This window comes from Geotrypetes seraphini, chromosome 2 (genome assembly GCF_902459505.1).
Source record: "Geotrypetes seraphini chromosome 2, aGeoSer1.1, whole genome shotgun sequence".
Lineage (NCBI taxonomy): Eukaryota > Metazoa > Chordata > Amphibia > Gymnophiona > Dermophiidae > Geotrypetes > Geotrypetes seraphini.
In genome coordinates this window covers 317806416-317831057 of record NC_047085.1, presented here as the reverse complement: position 1 = coordinate 317831057, position 24642 = coordinate 317806416, and the positions used below count along the sequence as shown (strand labels likewise).

Genomic DNA, 24642 nt, shown 5'->3' with positions numbered 1-24642 from the left:
AAAGTCCCAAAATCTATCTGCTTTGTGTCCTATCCGTTTCAGTCATTGTAGGCGATCGATTCAGTAAAACTTGTCCATGCAAATGATCCAATCGTAAACACGCTACTATTAGTGTTGAAACATCGATCGACGCGCGTGTGCGCACTGTATCCTTGTTGGTTTTGAAGCTCATAACGCATGCGCTAGCTCTTTAGGACTTCACTGTGTAGAAATGGGGTGTGGTTTAATCGTGGACATCATTAGCGGGCTCTGAACGCGCCTACCGCAAAGCATTGTCGTCATAAAAAAGGCAATATAAGGAAGTCTTCTTACCAACCGACATACTCATGCTCCAAAAGAAGCAGATAGTGTAGCTGACGAGCGCCGTCCATTTCTCTCTGGAAAAGTACTGTTAAGTTGCTAGAAGGCACAACAGTTAACAGCAGTTGAATGCGCTGAGATCACGCACTGTTATATACAGCCTATGAATCCCAGGAGGCTGTGCGGCTCTATCAGCCGTGAAGCAAGTAGCAATCACTAGCAATATCCTGACGTCACATGCACGCGACAATCCAGCTGGAAGGAAGGGGGGAAGGATAGCTGGCCCATAAAAGTTTTATTTGATTTTGGATTTTTTTTTGTTATTTGGCATTGATATTTGAAATGTACAACGTGTAAGGAGAGCACAGGGTTAAATCTGCTATTTTCTCGCCATGCGCATTCCAAATCTGAGATTCACTCTTACGCTCGCTATGCGCATTCCAAAAAAAGAAAAAAAATATTTCTAACGCTTATGTACATGAACATTTATATATATTTAAAAGTTTTGATATATTTTGGATTTCTGGAGGTGAAGATATATATTTTTAAAGGGGTTCTTAACATGTACGCGTCAGTTGCTAGGCAGAAATAGTCGGCGAGGATGTAAACGACTGGTCCTCAGCAGTCATAACTTTTTGGACAGGAAAGGCTAGTTGGTTTGGCCGAAATGGTTTCATGAATCGACACGTTAAGAAATATATATGCCTTTTTACTCATTTGCATGCGCAGATCAGATCAGGTGCGGATGGGGTCTGGAGGAAGGTTAGTGAATCGAGCTGGAGTCGGAAAGTGAGCGCAAACCGAGTGGTACATGATCGGTTTGCTTTGTGAATCTAGTCCAATATGTGGTAGACTAGCCTGGCTTGCTAGAAGCAATTGGTACACAAACACCTTTCACAGACACACACAAAAAAAAAAACCCTTTGCCTCACTCCAACCAAAGAATATAGTCATGGCTTACCTCAGCCAGCTGCTACAAGAATCAGTCTTATTATTGCAGTAAGCTGATGTGTAGAAGAGAGAATAAAGGATCTCATAAATCTGCTCAGTGTGTAATGAGACAGAAATAGACAGATTATCAGTTCCAGATTTATATCATTGATCCTGAAAAAAAATTCTATGCTTCACAGTGCAAACTCAAAATATTTAAATAAACTCTATAATCAAAATAAAGTGCAAAAATACCCCCCACATTTATATATTGTGGATATATCACTTATGCACTATGGCTATATTGTTCAAAATAAATTATCTTAGAAACATCTGGCATATAGCAGAACTATTTAAAAGTTAATCAATGAATATTCATCTTTCAGTGATTTCAATATGAAGCTAATCACTATTGCTTGGTCAGCTCTTTGTTTAAAGTACAACCTTATTTAAATAGAGTACTTACAGTATCTTAATAAAACAGCCCAATGGAGCACTTATCTTAATAAGCAGGCTATCCTGACGGGACCCGTTTCGCCAAATATAATGGCTTCTTCGGGGTCACAAAATGATGGCAGCATCAAATGTAATGTAGTATTGTAGTAGCGTCACATTCTACAAAACAATATAAACCAAACAATAAATCAGCACTTATTTACATTTCTTAACACTTGATAATAAAGTGTTCTACTAATGCACCCTCAGTTTAACTCAAAACGTACTTACTGCTGTAACAGAGGTGACAACTCACTGATCCTTCAAAAATGGCGCCGAAGTAAAAGAATGCTGCACATATACTATCAATACTAAAGCAGGTACAGCTCTAGAACATAAGCACACTTATATGTGTAATGGTTGTGCATGCGCAATGCAAAATTAATTTTAAGGCTCTGATTGGTCCAGACGCCTAAGGCCACTCCCATAGGAGGGTCCTTAAACAACCTGGGCCAATCAGAGCCTCAGGCCCCTCTTCAGTGTATCCCAGGATGTACCGGGGAGGCCTGCCGGCCAGAGGGATAGGCATCCCTCTAGCCAGCCATTATAAAGCAAAATAAGGGGTAGGGGTTGGAGGTTGACGGAGGCACAGGGGAGGCCGAATCTCTCCCACTGCCTTGGGAGGGTTGGCAGTGGGAGGGAGAGGGCATCTCACCACTGTGTGTGTGGGGAGGGGGGATTAGGGGTTTAGTAGTGTTGGGGTGATTGTGTGATGCGGCAGGAGAGAGCTGTCAAACCTTACTTTCCTGTCAGTGCCTGAGCCAATCAGCGCTCAAGCAATGATCAGAAAGTCAGGCAACGACAGCTCCGACCTGTCGGCAAATTTTGGCTGCAAATGTGGCACAATGAGGTTAGAGAATTATAGAAATCACTCAGAGTGATCATTTTAATATTAATGACCTCATTGTACTACATTTGCATGGCAGTATCAGAGACTGCTAGGAAACTCAGAAAAGACCTCAGTAAGCCATTTTGCTAATTCACCGGTTTAACAAGTTAAAGGTAGATTTTAGTTTTGAGAATCTGCCCCTGAAAGATGAATATTCATTGATTAACTTTTAAATTGCTCTGCTAAAAGCCAGATGTTTCAAGAATAATGTATTTTAAACAATATAACCACAGTGCATAAGTGATATATCCACAGTATATAAATGTGGGGAGTAGTTTTGAACTTTATTTTAGAAGTTATTTAAACATTTTGAGTTTGCACTGTGAAGCATACAGTTTTTTTCAGGATCAATGAGAAATCTGGAACCGATAAGTCTCTATTTCTGTTCCCTTACACACTGAATAGGTTTGAGATCCTTTTTCCTCTCTTCTACACCAGTGTTTTTCAACCTTTTTACACCTATGGACCGGCAGAAATAAAAGAATTATTCTGTGGACCGGCATCGGTCTGTGGACCGGCGGTTGAAGAACACTGGGCTAAGTCGTGGGCCAAACCCCGCCCATCTCTACCCCAGACCTCGCCCCCATAATAGTACTAATTGCACCTTGCACATCCCGTGCCTCATCTGGAAGCCTTCCCTCTGACGTTGCAACGTCAGAGAAGGCTTCCGGTTCAGGCGCAGGATGCCCGTGACTTTGTGCACTGAATCAGTTAGGAAGAGGGAGCAGGCTCAAAGATAACGCCGCATCGATTGCTCCGTGGACCGGCGGTTGAAGAACACTGTTTTGGGCCTGATGCATGTGCTGGCCCTGTGGACCGGCAGGAAATTTCTGTGGAACGGCACTGGTCCATGGACCGGTGGTTGAAGAACACTGTTCTACACAATGGCTTACTGCAATAATAAGCTAACTTTGGGTTGAGCAAAGTTGTGCTTTTGGCTTCATTTTTCATCTTTTTGTATTGAGAGTGTTGTTCACGTATTAAAGCAGTACCCAAGCTTAGAGTGGGACTAATGAGCCTATTGCCAGAACTGAAGATCCAAATGCGGAGTCATGCTTGGCTGTCACGTCTACACTGTAAAACTTCTTGAATTCATGCAGAGAAGACCAAGAGAAATCCACCCACGAGGAAGCAACGCTGCTCATGGAATGCACATTCATAGATATAGGCAGGTGCTTCTCACTTCCGATATAGGCGGAAGAAATGACCATACGGATCCGCTTTGTATCCTGGCCTGAGGTGTCCATCCTACCTGTTTTGAAGCAAAAAGGAGGTGTTTTGAGGCCGCAATGGCAGCGATTTTAGTGCCTTTATCTGCCAGCATGCTTTTATGTTTCAATAAGGCTAACTTCTGCACAAATGCCCTCTCTCTTTGTCCATGTATATGCCATGCAAATTAACCTGTCATGTACATTTCAAAGTTAACCACAGACTATATAGCAGTGATTCCCAAACTTTTTACTATGGCAGAACGCCTTAAATATTTTTTCATACTCCATGGACCCTCAATTCATGTATATATGTTCAAACAGACTCTATAATCTAATTTCTTGAGGAACCCCTGAAGAGAGTGCCAGGAACCCATTTTGGGAATCACTGGACTATTGTACTGTATATGAGGGGGTGCTGAAAAGTTCTCAGCCCAACCAACTTTCTTAATTATGAGCATTATTTTGTCACTGTAGCTGAAAAGTGTGTTATTTTATTTAGCAAAGTGCCAATTTGCAGAACTGTAATGCTGTTTTGACATTGTTTCAGATCATTGATTGAACCATATCAAAGAAACAAGTGTGGAGCTCTGAGCTGTTATGAAGTTCCTATTTCTGCAGAAGAAAACTGCAAAGGAAATCCATGAATGTATGATGCAAACACTGAGTGACAAATTCCCATCATACTCCACAGTGAAGTGGTGTACAAACTTTCAACATGGAGATTTCAAAACCAAAGAAGCCTAGGAGGCTTCAAACGCTATCAATTCCTGAAATTGTTGACCATGTCCATGAATTGATTTTGGCAGATCGGTGAATATCTGCTAAAACAATTGCTGAGACATTACAGATATCCAGGGGACTTGTTATATGTACCATATGCAGCTGGGTATGCAGAAGCTGTCAGCTAAGTGGGTGCCCAAATGTTTGAATGCTGAAGAGAAATGACATTGAGTGGACACTTCCAAGTTGATTTTGCAGCATTTTCAGCAAGCTGCTGCCAACATTTTGGAATGACTAGTTATTGTTGATGAAACATGGTTACACCACTGTGATCCTGAGAGAAAACAACAGTCCATGCAATGGTGGCACTCAGATTCTCCAAGGCCAAGGAAATTCAAGAAAGGTCATGGCCACAGTGTTTTAGGATCAGGAAGGTGTTGTAATTTCTGACTGTATTCCAAAGGGCAAAACAGTTAATGCAGAATACTACAGTAACTGGCTGTGCTGATTAAAAGAGGCATTGAAAGAAAAAAAAAAAAAAAAGGAGAGGAAAGCTGTGGGTGCAAGACAATGTACCCGCTCACAAGGCTGGATGTTTTGAAGCAGTTTGGTTTTTAGTGTAAAGACCATCCATCCTACTCCCCAGATCTTGATCCATTTGACTATTTTCTATTTCCAAACCTTAAAAAGAGTTGGAAAGGGCAACAATTTTTAAGTGATTCAGAGGTGATTGCAGCAGAGGAGTAGTATTTCGGTGATGACATCAGAATATATTTTGAAAGGGTTAGAGACTTTAGATATGATGTGTGAAGTGTGTTGAACTTAAGGGTGAATATATGGAATAACTTATAAGTTGCATGGCTCCACATCATTCCCTTCTTAGATTGGCTGAGAACTTTTCAGCAACCCCCTCATAAGATTATATAATTTTATTCAATATAGCCAATGCATGTTTAACATTATTCTTATTTATCCTATTTAAATATTTCTGAACATATTAATGTGTCCTCAATGTGCTCTTGAATTTTCTCTTATAAAGCTCCCACGTTTTCTAAAATTTCTCCATCCTCACTACATTCAGCAGGTTCTTCTATAGCGATTTACCTCCTTCAAAACCTGCCCACACACAAAGTTCTTCTCTCCAGTCTTCTTGAGCAGGTTTTTAAAATCGTAACGTTTCAAGTTTATTTAAAATTTCTTATACCACAGAAAACAAACTTTAACTAAGATACAAGTTTGAGGTGACAATACGTCCCCAAACTGTAACTATAAAAACTTTTAAAAACAAAGACAAACAAGAACAAAAGGTAAAAGGCAAGAACTACATTAGGCAAAGTAAAAGAGAACAATTAAGGAAAAAACAAGAGGGAGGGCTGCTATTAAACTCAATAGTATTTTTGCTCGATTGCCCTTAAAAGGACAGTTAGGCCTCAAAGGCATCAAGGAAAAGAAATGTCTTTAGCTTCGTCTTAAAGTTATTAAGATTTGATTCTTCGCGTAAATAATTTGGAATACTATTCCAAAGAGAGGGGGCAGTGACAGAGAAGATAGCAGACCTCACTGTAATTCAATTGGCTGTCAGTTGCCATAAACAATTTCATTTCTATTGTGCTACTAGATGTACACAGTGCTGTACACATTTTCAGGTATTTTTGCTGTCCCTAGTGGGCTCACAATTGTTCCAGTTACCTTCTAGCCTCCTACATATCTGGCTGACTGCCAAGATTCCATATTAAGTGAAGCTTATTGCAAATCTACACAATACAATTCTCCCTCCCTATTTGCGGGGATTAGGGGCAGAGCCGGCCCACGAATAGGGAAAATTCACAAATAACTTTTGGGCCGACCCTGACCCACCCCCGGACCTTACTTGGTGGTCTAGCGGTGATGCAGGGCAGGAGCGATCTTCATACACTCCTGCTCCGTGCAGAGCTGTGCTGTGAGTTCCCGTGGTCTCACGAGACTACAGCAGGAACTCCCTGTGTAGTCTTGTGAGACACAGGAACTCGTGAGACCTAGACCACCAGGTAAGGTCCCATGCTCCGATCACCCCCTGCCGCCTCCGATCGCCCCCCCCTCTTCACTCCTATCCAAGTTCCGGGGCTGTTTTTTTCTATGCCAACGAGCAATTCTCAGGGGGGGCTTGGGGAAATCCCCCACGAATAATCAAAACTGCGAACATCAAAACCGCAAATAGGGAGGGGGAAGTGTGCATATGTTTGTGTGTAATACTTATTTCTTCATGCAAACATACACAAACAAATTTGCTCTAGCAGTTTAGCACAGAAATAAGAATGAACAGACAAATATGATTTAACAAGATACATGAAAACTATACAGTAGAGCACACATAAGATACATAGAGATTATCATCAAAAACAGAAATTACATTTGGGAGTACATATATGTAGGCTAGCAGTACACTATCTATTCTACAAATAATGGAACCCACAACCCTAATGCTAGCACATCAAGACCCCAAACTTGTGAAACTGAACCTCAACAAATCTAATGTGTATCAACTTAAAATCAGCAGATTCAGGGAAGAAAACATATTCAGAAGCACTTAGCACACCTTCATTCTCATTATATTTTTACAATGAATCTATAGGTGAGAAGAAAATCATTTGACTTTGGAAATAGAAATAAATTGTCAACAAACTCTAGCATCTGAGCATACTGATATTCTCTGCCTCAAATTCAGGTTGAAATCTTGGTGAACATCAGAGAGATTAATATTTAATTCAGAACAATTATCCAAATTAATTTTGTTTAAGCTATATTTCAGTTAACGTAATTTCATTTTTTAATTTTTTACCTGTGACGAAGGAACCATAACAATATCGATTAAAATCTGCCCCTCCACGGTGGCAAGCAGGAAGTTTTGGGCTGCAAATAATAAAAATGAATTTTAGACAGTTTTCTCAAGTGTGCTTAAAATAAGGGAAAACACTACCACAGAGTTTAGCGTCATAGTAGAAAACATAAATTACACATGTGGAACAGCAGAATCAGATTATACATTCATCTGCCCCTTGGGTCTACCAATTCTTTTTTCTGGATATATGTTTTACACATCACTTTAGCTAAGCACCACCTTTGTTCATGCTAAATATATCAATACCTACTGTATAAGGCTGTGGTCCTTTGCTAATTTTTAAGCGAAGGCTATTTTGGGTCCAAAAGGGCTGAAGAACCAATACCTTCCTATTTGGGGGCCATGACACCAATAACGCTTCATGACATTCTTTCCTACTAGAACACCTGGCCTTGGTTACACATGCAGAACACAGATAAACCCTTTGCAAATACAGGACCACAAACTAAAAGTCCTAATATACACAGACTCTGCATGTGGTACAACACCAGAGAAATAGAAAGATAGGCATTTCTTCCTGAACAGTGCAAAATAGAGAGCGGAAGTATTGTCAAAACTGATGTATTTCAATCACTAAATTGAAATAAATCATTTTAACATAAGAACATAAGAAATGCCTTCACCGGATCAGACCCTAGGTCCATCTAGTCCGGTGACCCGCACACGCAGAGGCCAAGCTAGGTGTTCTCTAATGGACACCTTGTTCACCCATATCCCTCAATGTGATTTGCATGAAGATGTGCATCCAACTTGCCCTTGAATCCCAGAATGGTGGTCTCTGTCACAACCTCCTCTGGGAGAGCATTCCAGGCGTCCACCACTCGCTGTGTGAAGCAGAACTTCCGGATATTAGTCCTGAGTCTGCCTCCCCTAAGTTTTAGTCCATGACCTCTTGTTCGAGTCACTGTTGACAATGTGAATAACGAAGATTCTTGCTCCATTTTGTCGAAACCTTTTAGTATTTTAAAAGTCTCTATCATATCCCCTCGCAGCCTTCTCTTCTGGTGGGTAAACAATCCTAGTTTTTCGAGGCGTTCTTCGTAACTCAAATTCTTCATACCTTCTATTAGTTTTGTGGCTCGTCTCTGCACCCTCTCTAGTAGGGTTATATCCTTCTTTAGGTAGGGAGACCAGTGTTGGACACAGTATTCCAAGTGTGGTCTGACCATTGCTCTATAAAGCGGCATTATGACATCCGCCGATCTACTCGTGATGCCCTTATCATACCCAACATCCTGTTTGCTTTCTTTGCCGCCGCTGCGCATTGAGCCGACGGCTTGAGGATCCTGTCTATCAGTACCCCCAGGTCGCTTTCTTGTTCGCTCTTGCCCAATGTTATACCTAACATTTTATATTCTTGTTCTTTGTTTTGCCTGCCCAGGTGCATCACTTTGCATTTTTCTATATTAAATTTCATCTGCCACTTTTCCGCCCATTTCTCCAGTTGGTTCAAATCTCTTTGAAGTGCATCTTTGTCCATTTGCGACCCAACTGCCCGACATAGTTTTGTGCCATCTGCAAACTTGATTATGTTACTTGTTGTTTCCGCTTCTAGATCATTTATGTAGATATTGAACAAGATGGGCCCAAGAACCGATCCCTGGGGCACGCCGCTCGTCACCTTCTCCCAGTCCGAGAACTTCCCATTTATGCTCACCCTTTGCAATCTGTTCTCCAGCCATTTGTCTATCCATCTTAGTATATCCTCTTTTATACCATGTCTTTGTAGTTTCCTCATGAGCCTTGCGTGTGGTACCTTGTCGAATGCTTTCTGGAAGTCCAAGTATACGATATCCACCGGTTCTCCACTATCAATATGTTGGTTCACCTTCTCAAAAAATTGAAGCAAATTTGTCAAACATGACTTCCCCTTCCTGAAACCGTGTTGACTAGCTCTCATCAGGTCATGATTATCCAGGTGCTGCACTATGCTATCCTTGATTAGTGCTTCAACCATCTTCCCAGGAACCGACGTAAGACTCACAGGTCTGTAGTTTCCTGGTTCTCCCCTTGATCCCTTTTTGAAGATTGGGATGACATTTGCTATCCTCCAGTCGTCTGGTATTTGCCCGGTTCTAATTGACAAGCTAGCTAGGGATTGTAACAGTTCTCCGATTTCTACCTTAAGCTCCTTTAGCACTCTCGGGTGAATTCCATCCGGTCCAGGGGATTTATCGCTTTTTAGTTTATCGATCTGATAGTATATCATGTCCAAATCCACATTCACTGTGGTGAGGCTTTCCTCAATTTCTCCCTTGAATACTCTCCCTGGTTCAGGTATTGTTGCAGTGTTCTCTTTGGTAAAGACAGACGCAAAGAACGAATTTAGTTTATCTGCAATCTGTTTGTCTTCCTTGATGTACCCTTTCTTTCCTAGGTCGTCGAGAGGGCCCACTGCCTCTTGTGCTGGTTTTTTTCCTTTTATATATCTAAAAAAGGGCTTGAAGTTCTTGGCTTCTTGCGCAATCTTTTCCTCATAGACCTTTTTGGCCTCCCTTACCGCCTTGTGACATTTCTTCTGATCAACCTTGTGACTGTTCCAGACCTCTGTTGTTTGTTCCTGTTTCCATTTTTTAAACAAGTTCCTCTTTTCCCTTATCGCATCTTTCACCTCCTTAGTTAGCCAAGCTGGTTCTCCTTTGTTCTTATTTTTCCTTCCTTTGGATATCTGCGGGATGTAGAGATTCTGTGCTTCAATGATGGTATTTTTAAGTAGGGACCATGCTTGTTCGACCGTTTTGAGTTTATCCGTCCTTTTCTTGAGCCGTTTATTTACCATGGCTCTCATGTTGTCATATTTCCCTTTTTTGAAGTTAAAGGTTGTGGTTTGAGTCTTGGTTCGTTTCCCCTTCCCGATGCCTATTTTAAAGTTGATCATGCTGTGATCGCTCGTCCCCAGCGGGACCGTGACTTCTACTTCTGATGTCCTTCCCGTTATGCCATTCAGGACCAAGTCCAAAGTTGCGGTTCCTCTTGTCGGTTCTTCTACCATTTGTTCCAGGAAACAGTCCCCTATTGTTTCCAGGAATTTTGTTTCCTTGCCGCAGTTTGAGGTTCCAAGGTTCCAGTTTATTCCTGGAAAGTTAAAGTCTCCTATGATCATTACGTTACCCATTTTACATCTATGGTTGATTTCCTCAATCATTTCAGCATCTGTTTCCTCCGTCTGTTCTGGGGGTCGGTAAAAGAGTCCAATTTTTGTGTCTGCTTCGTATTGTCTGGGAATCTTAATCCAGAGGGATTCCAGTTTTTCTTTTTCTTCTGTCTTTCCTTCTCTGATAGACTCTACTCCTTCATGGACATAGAGGGCAATACCTCCCCCTTTTTGACCTATTCTATCTCTTCTATATAGTTTGTAGCCCTGCAGTACTGTGTCCCATTCATTTTCCTTGTTCCACCATGTTTCTGTAATTCCAATGATATCTAATTCTTCTCGTCTTGCTAGTGCTTCCAGTTCTCCCATTTTGTTTCTCAAGCTTCTGGCATTCGTGTACATACACTTGAGCTCCTTTCGTGCTACTTTCTTGGACTTTTTAAGCTTCGCATCCCTATTTTCATCAATTTGCTCCCTTTTTGGATCTATTTGCGCTCTTTTTCTGCCAGTTTTGATTTCAACATGCTCCTCTCCTTTATTTGAGCAGTCGCTTGTAGTTCCTTCTTTGGAGTCACCTGATGCCCGGGCCATCGACTGGTTGTCGACTGTCGGCTCTCCCCTGATTCTTAGTTTAAAGCCTTCTCAATGGACTTCTTAATGTTTTCAGACAATACTCTTGCTCCTTGTGTGGTGAGGTGTAGGCCGTCGTTTCTATAGTATCTGCTTCTATAGTAACTACCTTTGTTGTCCGATGAAAACTTGGAAATTTGATGATTTTTCTCATCATATTTTCCCAGTCTCTGGTTACACTTCCTTCTGTCTGTGCTCTTAGCTCTGTTTTGAGGGCCTTCTTACCAATATGCTATTTTTCTCTCCTTCACTTTCTGCCCTACATCCACCTTTGGCATTAACTTTCTTCCACCTCAAAATCTACTTTTCCATGTCTTCCCTTCCCATCTATCCATATCTCCTCCCTCTGTTTGCCCTTACCCTCCATCCATTTATGTCATCTCCTCCCTCTTTCTTCTCCCCTATTTCCATCTATCCATAAACAGTATTTCTTCCATCTATCACCCCTTCTCCACCTCTCCCATCCCTGTGCACCATTTCCTTGCCCTCTCGTTCCCTCTCCCATCCCTGTATACCAGTGGTCTCAAACTCAAACCCTTTGCAGGGCCACATTTTGGATTTGTAGGTATTTGGAGGGCCTCAGAAAAAAATAGTTCACGTCTTATTAAAGAAATGACGATTGGCATGAGGTAAAACTCTTTATAGTTTATAAAGTTTATAGTTTCCTTTTAGCTAAGTCTTAATAATAATATTGTCATTTATAGCTAAAGAGACTTATGATCAAGAAACTGTTTTTTATTTTACTTTTGTGATTATGATAAACATGCCGTGGGCCTCAAAATAGTACCTGGCGGGCCGCATGTGGCCCCCGGGCCGCGTGTTTGAGACCACTGCTGTATACTATCTCCTCCCTCTCGTTCCTTCTCCCATGGTCTGACATCTGTCTTCCCCCTATACTCAGTCCCTTTCAATCTAAATGAAAGAACCAGTTATACACCCAGTCCTCTTCATACATTCCTCCTTATTTGCCTCGTGCTTAAATGGTTCCAGATATCAACCAGATTTAAGATGCAAACATCTCAGATTAAAGATCTAATTTAAACTCAAGATGTATTGTGATAGGAAAGACCCTGTCACTGGTGAAAACACCCACTTAAACCCTAATTCCTTGAAAGCTGTACCTGCTCCAGAAGATAGGAACAAACCCAGTAAACCTGTAGCTCACCCTAGAGGAGTGCAGAGAGTGCAGCAGAGAAGGGATACTGCAGGGGAGCATAGGATTCCCATCACTTGCCCTTATTATTCCTTTCATAAACAAGGTGCTAGCACTCAGATTAGTCAGCAAGTTGACACAGAAAGGGTTAAAGGACTAGGTGGGGCTGTGACACAGAGAGCAATACCTTTGGTTGCTCAGTGAGACATGCAAGGGAAAAAGCCTTTGAGAAATAAATTGAACACACTTGGGAGCAGTCAGAGACAGACAGGAACTTTGAGAAGCCAAGCTCCAGTGCCTGTACAGAGGGGAAGTTTTCTCCAGAAAGGTAGCAATGCTGAGAGAAGCCTAATTCCAAAGCAGGGAATAGCCAGGAGAAAAAGGCAATGGTAGTTTGCTCAATTAGAAGCTGTCTGAGGATCCTTTGCAGTCTCTCTCTCAGATGAGGAGCAGGGCTCACTGATGAGAAGTATGCTATGGAAATAGATGAGTTTCCCTGAGAAGGCAGAAATGGAATGGGAACCTGAACCAATGGAATGGGAACCTGAGGAATGCCCGAGTGAGTAGTATAATGTTGTGTTACCTGAATGTATAATATAGACAGATAGACAAGGGCGATCCAGTCGACATTGTATATCTGGATTTTCAGAAGGCGTTCGACAAGGTTCCGCATGAACGACTACTTTGGAAAATTGCAAGCCATGGTATTGAGGGTGAAATACTCACATGGATTAAAAACTGGCTGGAGCATAGGAAACAGAGCGTCATCAGTGGGGTGCCGCAGGTGCTTGGACCCGTGCTCTTTAACATCTTTATAAATGATCTGGACATAGGTACAACGAGCGAGGTGATTAAATTTGAGGATGATACGAAGTTATTCAGAGTAGTAAAGACGCAGGGGGATTGCGAAGATCTCCAACGTGACATAATCAAGCTCGAGGAATAGGCATCGACATGGCAGATGAGGTTCAATGTGGATAAGTGTAAAGTGATGCATGTCGGTAACAAAAATCTCATGCACGAATACAGTATGTCCGGGGCAGTACTTGGAGAGACCTCCCAGGAAAGGGACTTGGGAGTTCTGATCGACAAGTCGATGAAGCCGTCCACACAATGTACGGCGGCAGCAAAAAGGGCAAACAGAATGCTAGGAATGATAAAGAAGGGGATCATGAACAGATCAGAGAAGGTTATCATGCCACTGTACCGGGCCATGGCACGCTCTCACCTGGAGTACTGGGTCCAGCACTGGTCGCCATACCTGAAGAAGGACACGGTACTACTCGAAAGGGTCCAGAGAAGAGCGACTAAGATGGTTAAGGGGCTGGAGGAGCTGCCGTACAGCGAAAGATTAGAGAAACTGGGCCTCTTCTCTCTCGAACAGAGGAGATTGAGAGGGGACATGATCGAAACATTCAAGGTACTGAAGGGGATAGACTTAGTAGATAAGGACAGGTTGTTCACCCTCTCCAAGGTAGGGAGAACAAGAGGGCACTCTCTAAAGTTGAAAGGGGATAGATTCCGTACAAACGTAAGGAAGTTCTTCTTCACCCAGAGAGTGGTAGAAAGCTGGAACGCCCTTCCAGAGGCTGTTATAGGGGAAAACACCCTCCAAGGATTCAAGACAAAGTTAGACAAGTTTCTGTTGAACAAGAACGTGCGTGGGTAGGGCTAGTCTCAGTTAGGGTGCTGGTCTTAGACCAGAGGGCCGCCGCGTGAGCGGACTGCTGGGCATGATGGACCACTGGTCTGACTCAGCAGTGGCAATTCTTATGTTCTAAATGCAGATTGTTCTAAAGATTATTATATGCAATGTGCTTTCGAATGATTGCAAGAACTTATAGCATGTGTATTAGGAACCTAATTTTCTCCAAAGGCAAAGAAAGTGATTGCTGTGTGAGTAAGGGGATGGGTCTAAGTTAAGTTTGGGGACTTGAATGTGTTAAGTGCCCTGTACTAGAACAAAAGTCCTTGCATTTCGAGAAACCCCTTTTTTTCAGAGAGGGGGGGGGGCGAGACGACAGGTCAGTGAGGGGTGTTGTTTATGGGAAGGCTAGAGAGAGCTTCCTAGTTCTGATATTTAAAGTGCTTAAATTGGCTGCAAAAGCACAAGAGAAGAGAAAGGCAAAGGCAGAGTGGCCTGGGCTGGCCCTGGTGCCTAGCTGAAGGAACAGAGATTTTTTCCTGCCAGCACGAGTAAACTGGAGAGCAGCAGTGCTGTGTAAAAAGGACCAAAGTTAGTAAAAGTTAAAGGAATGCTAATGAACTGTTTTTGGCCATTCAAACATTGACCATGGGAAAGCTTTTTCCTCTTGTTAGTGACATTTTAAGCCATACAGTGATTTCTAAGTTTGAAGAATAAATGTTTTGTTTTGGGACTTCGCTGGAAGACTCCATTTTTTTTGTTTTTTTTACTAACCAGTCATTACCCTGTGTTCTCTCCAAGGAGTGCTGGATTGTGCGCTAGTGGCAGAAGTTGGCTCTCTGCACTGCTGGCAAGACCCCGGCCCTGCCACAGTTATACATTAAGATTTTTCACATAGGTACAATATAAGTGAAAATACTACAATCAGGCACCAGGGTCACAAGACCAAAAATTCCATTGCACTCCATTTCTAGATAACAATTTTTTTCCTGACAATAGATGTTGTATATATTGCTGTGCAATTAGCTAGAATCTTTATATTCAACTATTGTAAATCACCAGAGACAGACGTAAAAAGAAAGTGATCAAAGACAGTTACATAGAGGCCTTTTTAGTAAAGCATGCTAGGCAGTTGAGTAAATCAATCCACAGTAACTGGTTTGGCATCCTGAAAATCCGACTAGAATACGGCTCTCGAGGACCGGAGTTCCCTATCCCTGTGTTAGGGGGTAGTAACTAGGTAGGAAATGAGCAGAGAATAGGTTAGGCATGGACAGCAATCTACAGGTAGCACGTAACACATACTACATGCTAACTGGTTCTTGTGTAGCTAGTGCAGTTCCACTTAACGCCTAGTAAACAGAAGGTACTAAGTTCATCCATGCTAATTGTGACCAGAACACCATGCACTAGGAAAGATTAGGTTCTTAACTTGCTAATCTTGTTTCTTGTATACGAGACTGGTAGTCTTGACCATCAGGCTATACCTCATTAGTTGCAAAGGTTATAGAGAGCCCACTGTTTGTTTTCATGCTCCACCTCCCATCACTCAGTCAGTACCAAAGCTTCTTTCGAGTCCTAGAGTGCAAACATAAGACAGGGGTGCCCTGAAACTAAGTTTGTTCTGCTCAAAATGCAAACATTAAAGAACAATGCTAGTTAATCACAGCTAACAAAAAAAAAAGGTGGTAATAAAAAGGAACCATTTATCTGTGTGCCATCTACACCAATAGTTCTGTAGCTCTTATGAGTGACGACTTCTTCATTTCTGACCCTACTAGGTAGGTGACACAAACAAGACATCTGACTAAACATGCATATCTGAAGCAGAAAGCAGGCTAGTATACATCTAACAGGGCTGGCGTCAAGACTACCAGTCCCGTTTATAAGAAAAAAAGATTAGCAAGGTAAGAACCTAATCTTTCCTTCTGTGCAACAGGACTGGTAGTCATGACCATCGGGATACATCAGAGCAGTCCCTTTTCATAGCGTGGGAAAGATGAGGACCCAAAAGCGGTGACCAGCCCAGCCGCTGCATCCACCCTGTAAAACTTAGTGAACGTGTGGAGACTGGACCAAACTGCTTCCCTGCAAATCTCTGCATGGTGAGACTGCTCTAGACTCTGCACAAGATGATGCAACGCTCCGAGTGGAATGCGCCTTCACTGCCACTGAGACTGTTTTCCACTTCCAATACAGATGGAAGAAATAGCCACCCTGATCCACTTGGATATAGTTGCTGTCTCCCACGATATGCCACATTCATAACCATGAAAAGGTGATCAGACAGCCAAAACATGTTGGTCATCTCCAAGTAATGAATCAAAATTCATTGCAAATCCATTTTCTTCACTCCTGTAGGTGTGAAGGGTGGGAGGCACACCTTCTAGTTCACATGAAACTTGACACAATCTTCGGTAGGAAGGAAGGGGCCATTCAAATTGAGACACTAGCCTGAGATGTGATAAAAGGGTTCCCTGTAGGACAGTGCCTGCAACTCTGACACCCTTCTTGCTGACATCACAGCCACTAAGAAAACTGTCTTATCTATCAGATCTATCAGGGACATCTCCTTCAAAGGTTATGGGGCCTTCGCAAGTGCCCTTAGGACCAGATTAAGGTTCCAAGACTGGAGGGGAAAGACAAAAGGCTCCTTCAAAAATCTAGAATCATCAGGATGGGACACCAATAAGTGCTTACTGAATTGTGCTCTAAAGCAGGAAAGTCCGGCTATCTGTACCTTGAGAGACAACCGCCAAGCCCTTCTTCAGACCGTCTTGCAGGAAGTCAAATACAGTCAATTCCTCTTAAATGCAAGGCCTCCGGATCAGACCGTCATGTGCGCTTAAACGGAGTATGTGCTTAATTGGAGTACCGCTTTTTAGTCATGAAAAATCACAGTATGCTGTAGTAAAATGCAATAAAATTTTATTCAGCAAGAAAGACACATAAAACAATTCTACACGGTTCAGTTTTAGAAACAGCACTGTTCCGTCTAATGTAATACACTGTAAACCTTTTTTAACCAACATTCTACTGAAATAATCAGTCATTGTTTTCTGCACGCAGATTGCACAATTCAGGCTGTGTATCTGAGTACTTATGCTGTAAAAATGGCCATAGTCATAACATCCATTTAACTCTAGATAACAACGCAGCATGTGTAGGGACTTCAGCGCATCTGAGAAGGAAACAATCTCTGCAAATGTTTCATTAGTCGTGATGACCGCAGCAGTATTTCCATCCTCATCAGACTCTTGGTTGTCTGCAGTGTCCTTTATGACTGTACAGATATCAGAATTAGTGCTGTCAGATGATGTGGGTACATTGTTGTCAATGGTGACATACAGCTCAAACTCTTGTGGCAAGAGTCTAACTGGGAGTTCAATAGATGAAGTGTCAGCTTCAGTTGTCTCATCAGATGCATGAATGAAGCTTGCCCGCCGATAGCAATTTGAAATCGTGGATGACAAGTCTTGACTCCATGCTTCCCGTAAAATGTGAAGAGAGTCAAGCACCGTCATTTTTCTCGCGAGCTCAGCAGCTCGGGGGCTGGATTCCGTGCTTGCATCAATCATTGCCATCACATATCTTAAGACGAGCAACCTGCAATGACAATTGAAGTTGGCAATTATCCCATGGTCCATTGGTTGGATCAAAGAGGTCATGTTTGGTGACAGAAACACGAATTTGATGTTGGTTAGTCTTACATCACTGCTGTGTGCTGCACAGTTATCACACAGCATTACAATGTGTCTCCTATGCCTTCTCACCAGATTGTCAAGCTTCTGCAACCATTCAATCCACAGTGTTGCTGTCATCCATGCATTTTTGTTGCTTTCATATTCAGCAGGCAGGCGTTTAATGTTTCTGAAGCACCGAGGATTTTGATTCTTCCCAATCACCAGTGGCTTGAGCTTTTCACTACCGTCCATATTGCTACTGAGCAGCAATGTCAATTGTTCTTTTGGCACCTTGAAGCCAACAGTTTCACTGCATTTGAAAGCCAATGTTCCATCAGGGATGGCACACCAGTACAGACCCATCTCATCGGCATTGAAAACGTAGCATGATTCATATCCACCAATGACCAATGGCAACACTTCCATGAACAGCACAAAAAATATAACCCTTTCAACAATATTGAAGCCAATAAGTCCAATCACAAATCCAACATATAATTGGTTAACACTCTAATCCCTTGGGGAGAATGCTTGAACTAAAAAAAAATACAATAATTACTGAAGTTCTTTAAATAATGGACATTAGTATGAGCCCTTAGTATGCAAACGAGGGAATGTGGGCTCGGGTAGTAACTCATAGGTGACCACCACCAGACATAAGTCTAAATGAGAACTGCCCCATACATCATTTAGTTCTCTTTGATATTATCAATCTAATCACCATCCCATTAAAATCATAGTTAAACATTCACACCAAGGGAAAAAGGAAAAAATACAGAATAAATAAATACACTCCCAAGACCCATCCCAATATAACAGTATCATAGTTTCTAAAATAATGCAGTGTAAAGTGCAAAGTGCTCACAAAAAATTCATACTAGGATATCGTGCTCCATTGCTGATTATAAAAATTTGATGGTCTTACTTCACAGTGACACAAAATACATATTAATATTGAAAAGAGGGTGAAATAGTAAAAAAGTTAATCCTAAAATCCTCACATTGAACAAATTCATACATTTATAGAAAAGTGGATAAATAAATAAACTCAGTCACAGTTCATAAATAGAATTAAGAAAAATGCATGTCCTATGTAAAGTTCATACTTCGTCATTGCAATTCATAGCACCACTTAATTCGAGAAAAAAATTCATCTGCAATTGTGATTCACTAAAAAATATATGCTTGGCTGAAGTTTGTATAGTTGTTTATTACAAAAAATCTACTGCCACTCAAAATGTTAATCGCCAATTAATTCATAGCACCACTTTGTTCATAAAAAATTCATCCACAATAATAATTCACTGGTTATACTGTAGAGTTTTATAAATCTTTTCAAATTATCTTATTACCTCATTTATTAAATTTATATTTGACACAACTAAATAAAGATTGCATTACAGGTACTATGGCAGAATCATTAACTATTGTTTTGCCGAAGCCAAATAAAGATCCTACTTTGGTTTCAAATTACAGGCCTATTTCTTTAATTAATGTTGATGGGAAATTATTGGCTAAACTTTTGGCTTTACGTTTGGCTAAGGCTCTTCCTTACATTATTGGTATGCATCAAACGGGTTTTGTTGCTCAGAGGCACTCTTCTAACAATACTAGATTAGCTTTTAACATGTTATATCTAACAAAGGAATTAAATGATCCGGCCTTCTCTGTGTCCTTGGATGGCTTTTGATCGGGTAGAATGGGCCTTTATGTATCAAGCTATGGAGTGGTTTGGTATGGGATCGGGATTTATACAAATGATTCAAACGTTGTATAGCTCTCCTGTTGCAAGATTATATATTGATAATAATTTTTCAGATTCTTTCAAGTTGCAAAGGGGAGTTAGACAAGGTTGTCCCTTGTCTCCTTTGTTGTTTGATATAGTACTTTAACCCTTGTTGTTAGCTATTCAACAGGTAAAGGAGATTCAAGGTATTCCACGTTCTGGAAAGGAATATAAAGTATCTGCTTACGCAGATGATATATTGCTTCATGAGAAATCCCGAGTCAACCATTCCATGTTTGCTTGATTTGATTGAGAATTTTGGGAAATTTTCGGGATATAAAATAAATTGGACTAAGTCAGAAGTTCTCCCTTTAAATGTACATTGCACAAAAGGTTTATTCGGAAGGAGGAAGGAATAAAATATCTAGGAATTTGGATAAAAAAGACAATTGATGAGACAATGAAAATAAATGAAAAGACTTTATTGCAAAAAGTAACAGAGTTATGTGAACAATGTAATCCGTTGCATCTATCTTGGTGGGAAGAGTCCAAACTGTTAAGATGATGATATTGCCTGTTGTTTGTTATCAAATGGGTATGATTCCAGTTTTTTTTCAGGGGTCTTTTTATAAAAAGTTAAATAGTATGTTGATTAAGTTTATTTGGCTGGGTAAAAGAGCAAGAATTGTCTTAGTGACCTTACAAAAGCCAATTGTGGAGGGTGGGGTAAATTTTCCAAATTTTTATAGGTACCACAAATCCTATATTATGCGTCCAGGTATGTATTGGGTCCTCCCAGAACTCATGGAACAGCTACCAGATTGGTTATATTTGGAATGGCAACTCATGTTTCCCATTAGACTTCGTCATCTTCTTAGTATCAAAATGCCTAGAATTCGGAAATACAATACAATATTAATGGACACATGGAAAACTTTACGATTTATTAATAATTTAACACCTCTTCCAATTCAAAAATCTACATATCAAAATATATGGCTAAACCCCAGGATCCAAATAGGCGGTTTTAAGATTGTCTGGAAGGATTGGATTAAAGCAGGTATACGAACCTTAAATGATGTTATATCTAATGGCAAACTGCTGGATTTTTCACAGCTGCGACTTAAATTTGGTCTAGATAAAAAACAAAGTTATAAGTGGTTGCAACTGAAGCAGGCTATTCAGGCAGGGTTCCCTGAATGGAAATTTCTTAATAATCAATTTAGTTTGGATTTTTTATGCTTTCAGGCAGACTTCCTGGGTCACCAGGCCGCACAGTGGTATAAATTATTATCTGGCTATTTAAATAAGAAACCAAAAACTGGACTTAGAGATATTTGGAGCATTGAGATTAAGCATCAAATTAGTGCGTCTCAATGGCCACGTATTTGGTCCTGGAGGATGAAGTGTACAATGTCTGCATCTATGAGGCAAACATGGTTTTTCCTGTTGCATAGAGCACTCTGGACCCCTGTTCGTTTACAAAAATTGGATTGCTCTAAGTCTAATAGATGTTGGCATTGTCATCTTGAAGCTGGAACTTTAGATCATTTATTGTTTTATTGTCCATTCATTAAGGCTTTTTGGGAGTCTATTTGGGATCAAATAAATTGTTTGTTAGAGAACCATGTAGCATTGTCATATGACACAATTTTATTTGGCATGTCTATGAGAGCTAAATGTCAAATATCTGCTAATAATAACAAGCCTTTATTGATATTAACAGGAGTTGCCATCCAACAAATAACACATAATTGGAAGGACTGTAGAAGACTGAATTATTGTTTTTGGTGGTCTTCAGTTTGTCATGTGTATAAAATGGAAAGAGCGTTGGCTGTTCAAAAAGGTTATTATAATAAATTTAAGGATGTGTGGGGACCTTTATTAAATTATAGTAATGAATAAGTTACACTTTTCCCAATCTTAATACACATGTGGATTTGGGGGGGGGGATTTCTTGTTTTTCCATTAAGAATATATAGATGATTGTCGTAAGATATTATTTTCATGTGGTATATATTAGTTGTATATGAATTTGGGAGGGGGGTGGGGGTTAAATCTTCTTGGTGTATGATATTGAAAATTTTTCAAGTGATGTTGTATTATATTTGGTTGATATTTACTGTACACTTGATGTAAGTTTAAAAATGAATAAAGAAATTATTAAAAAAAAAATAATAATTCACTGAGAAAAACTTAGTTGAAGTTTGTTGGAAAAATCTATTGCTACACAAAATGTTGATCACCACTCGACAGAGCTCCATTTTGCCACCTTCTTCAGAAGTGGATAATTTCCAACAATAATTTAGTACAGTGACAGAGACTGATAAGACCTGTCTGCCCAAACTTCCACAGCGTGTAAAAATCAAACCGCTAAATAGGAAATAGAAATGGCGTCTCAGGAAATTATTTTGTGTCACTATGAAGTAAGACCATCAAATTTTTATAATTAGCAATGGAGCATGATATCCTAGTATGAATTTTTTGTGAGCACCTTGCACTTTACACTGCATTATTTTAGAAACTGTGATACTATGATATTGGGATGGGTCTTGGGAGTGCATTTATTTATTCTATATTTTTTCCTTTTTCCCCTGGTGTGAATGTTTAACTATGATTTTAATGGGATGGTGATTAGATTGATAATATAAAAAAGGACTAAATGATGTATGGGGCAGTTCTCATTTAGACTTATGTCTGGTGCTGGTCACCTATGAGTTACTACCCGGGCCCACATTCCCTCATTTGCATACTAAGGGCTCATACTGATGTCCATTATTTAAAAAACTTCAGTAATTATTGTAGTTTTTTCCCCAAGAGATTAAGAGTGTTAGCCAATTATATGTTGAACATTTCCATGACCCATCTTTCTGCATCAGTGTCTTGTTTTTCGCCATGCTGCTTCTTAAATTTCATGCCGTTACAACTACCTATCTGTTTGTTGCTTTGAAGTCTTCTACGTCCAGTTCTTCAGATAGCTGTGCTGCTTTCTCCATCAGCAGAGACTCACTGATTGGCAGTTGACAACTTCTAGCTTTGGCAAACCATCGCAGCAATGCCTGTTCAACGTCTCCAGCCTTCTCAATTCTTTTCCGTTTCCTGGTAGAATTGCTTTTGTTTTGCCAGTCTTTCAATATGGCTTGCTTTTTTTTGTGAATCCTAGAAATCTGACTAGGATGAACATTGTAATGTTTTTCAATAGACCCGAGTCTCCCGTTAGTCAAGTCTCTTTAAGACATCGACGTGTTCAGCCAGAGACAATGACTTTTGTCCAGCGTGGTGGACACATTCAACCAAAGACAAAGGTTTTTCTCCACGAGACACCATGGTGCAGTTTTGAAGGTTTGAACACCTGGTCAGGCCTAGACTGCTGATCCAAAACACGTGGCTCATCAACGTGAGAACGTGATTGTTTTTAACTGGAGTGAACGCAACGTGAACGAATAGAGGTGGGACTTATAACATCAGTGCGCATAAGCGGATTGTGTGCTTATCAGAATTGCAATTATCCGGAGTTTATGTCCATTGACTTTTATGTAAAAAAAAAAATGGGACCATGGTGGTAGGCTGCGCTTAACCGACGTGCACTTAGGTGGAGTCGACTGTTCCATTGAAATTGGTGTGGTTATCTGGTTCAAGCATTGTTGCTCATACCAGTTCCTGAAACATTTCCAGGCTTTTACATAGGCCGCCAATGTGAACTGCTTCTTAGACCTAGGAGCATGGCAATGACTTGAGGTGAATAGCCTTTATGCCCTAAGCCTTCACGCTCAAGAGCCATGCCTGTAAGACTAAGCACTCTGGATCCTCCAGGGCAATTGATCGCTGAGAGAGAAGATTCAGATGACAAGGAACCCTGAGAGCCTCGGCCCTCTGCAGACATACTAAGTCTGCGTACCATGGCCCTCTTGGCCAATCTGGAACTACCAGGGCCACTCAATCTGAGTGCATTCTGACCCACCAAAGTACTCTGCCTAGTACTGGCTGTGGAGGGAATACATACAGGAGATCCTCCATAGGCCAGGCTTCGACTACAGCTTCTAGCCCAGCACTTCTGAACTTGTACCTTTTGCTGAAGAAATGAGCTGCCTTTTTGTTGGATGCTGAGGCCATGAAGTCAAACTGGACTTAGAGATATTTGGAGCATTGAGATTAAGCATCAAATTAGTGCGTCTCAATGGCCACGTATTTGGTCCTGGAGGATGAAGTGTACAATGTCTGCATCTAAGAGGCAAACATGGTTTTTCCTGTTGCATAGAGCACTCTAGACCCCTGTTCGTTTACAAAAATTGGATTGCTCTAAGTCTAATAGATGTTGGCATTGTCATCTTGAAGCTGAAACTTTAGATCATTTATTGTTTTATTGTCAATTCATTAAGGCTTTTTGGGAGTCTATTTGGGATCAAATAAATTGTTTGTTAGAGAACCATGTAGCATTGTCATATGACACAATTTTATTTGGCATGTCTATGAGAGCTAAATGTCAAATATCTGCTAATAATAACAAGCTTTTATTGATATTAACAGGAGTTGCCATCCAACAAATAACACATAATTGGAAGGACTGTAGAAGACTGAATTATTGTTTTTGGTGGTCTTCAGTTTGTCATGTGTATAAAATGGATGACCCCCGTGCCTAAATTGCTGAAGGCCCTCCGAGAGAGACCACTCCCTAGGATCCAAGGTCTGCTGACTTAAGAAGTCCACCTGCACATTCTCCACCCTAGCTAGGTGAGCCACCAAGATGACTAAGAGATGGGCTTTCACCCACTGAAGAGAAGGCGAGCTTCCAAGTTCAGCGGTGCACTCCTGGTCTGTTTACATAGGCTACTGAAGTCATGTTGTCTGAGAAGACTCGGACTGCCCTTCTTTCTAGGGCGTTGCCCAGGGCTTGCAGAGCTTACCATATTGCTCTCAGCTCCAAGCAGTTGATCGGCCACTTCCTCTGAGATGAGGACCACTGCCCTTGCAGTGGACATTCCTCTTAGTGTGCTTCCCAGCCGAACAGACTAGCATCCATTGTAAGGACTGTCCACTGGGAGATGCATAGCGGCATTCCTCTGTTCAAGGACTGTGGCTCTAGCCACCAGTCCAGGCAGCTCCATGCCCTGCCTGACCATGGCAGCGGGAGATCCAAACATCCACTTGCAGAGACCACCTTGAGGAAGCAACTCCTAAAGTGGGCACAAATGTGCTCTTTCCCAGGGAACCACATCTATTGTGGCCTTCTTGGATCCCAGCAGTTGAAGATACTGCCAAGATGTGGGGGTCGGCAGGCCCCATTTTTG

General features: G+C 41.1%; 1 protein-coding gene across 2 annotated transcripts in view; it reads right to left on the bottom strand.

Moving 5' to 3' along the window:
• TOPAZ1 (testis and ovary specific PAZ domain containing 1) overlaps window positions 1–24642 on the bottom strand; it is a 266987-nt gene that overhangs the window by 218397 nt on the left and 23948 nt on the right. For both annotated transcript variants that reach the window (XM_033930089.1, XM_033930088.1), the window contains exon 3: window positions 7364–7434. In XM_033930089.1, the coding sequence (XP_033785980.1) occupies window positions 7364–7434 (71 nt within the window). The remainder of the gene's footprint in view (window positions 1–7363; window positions 7435–24642) is intronic.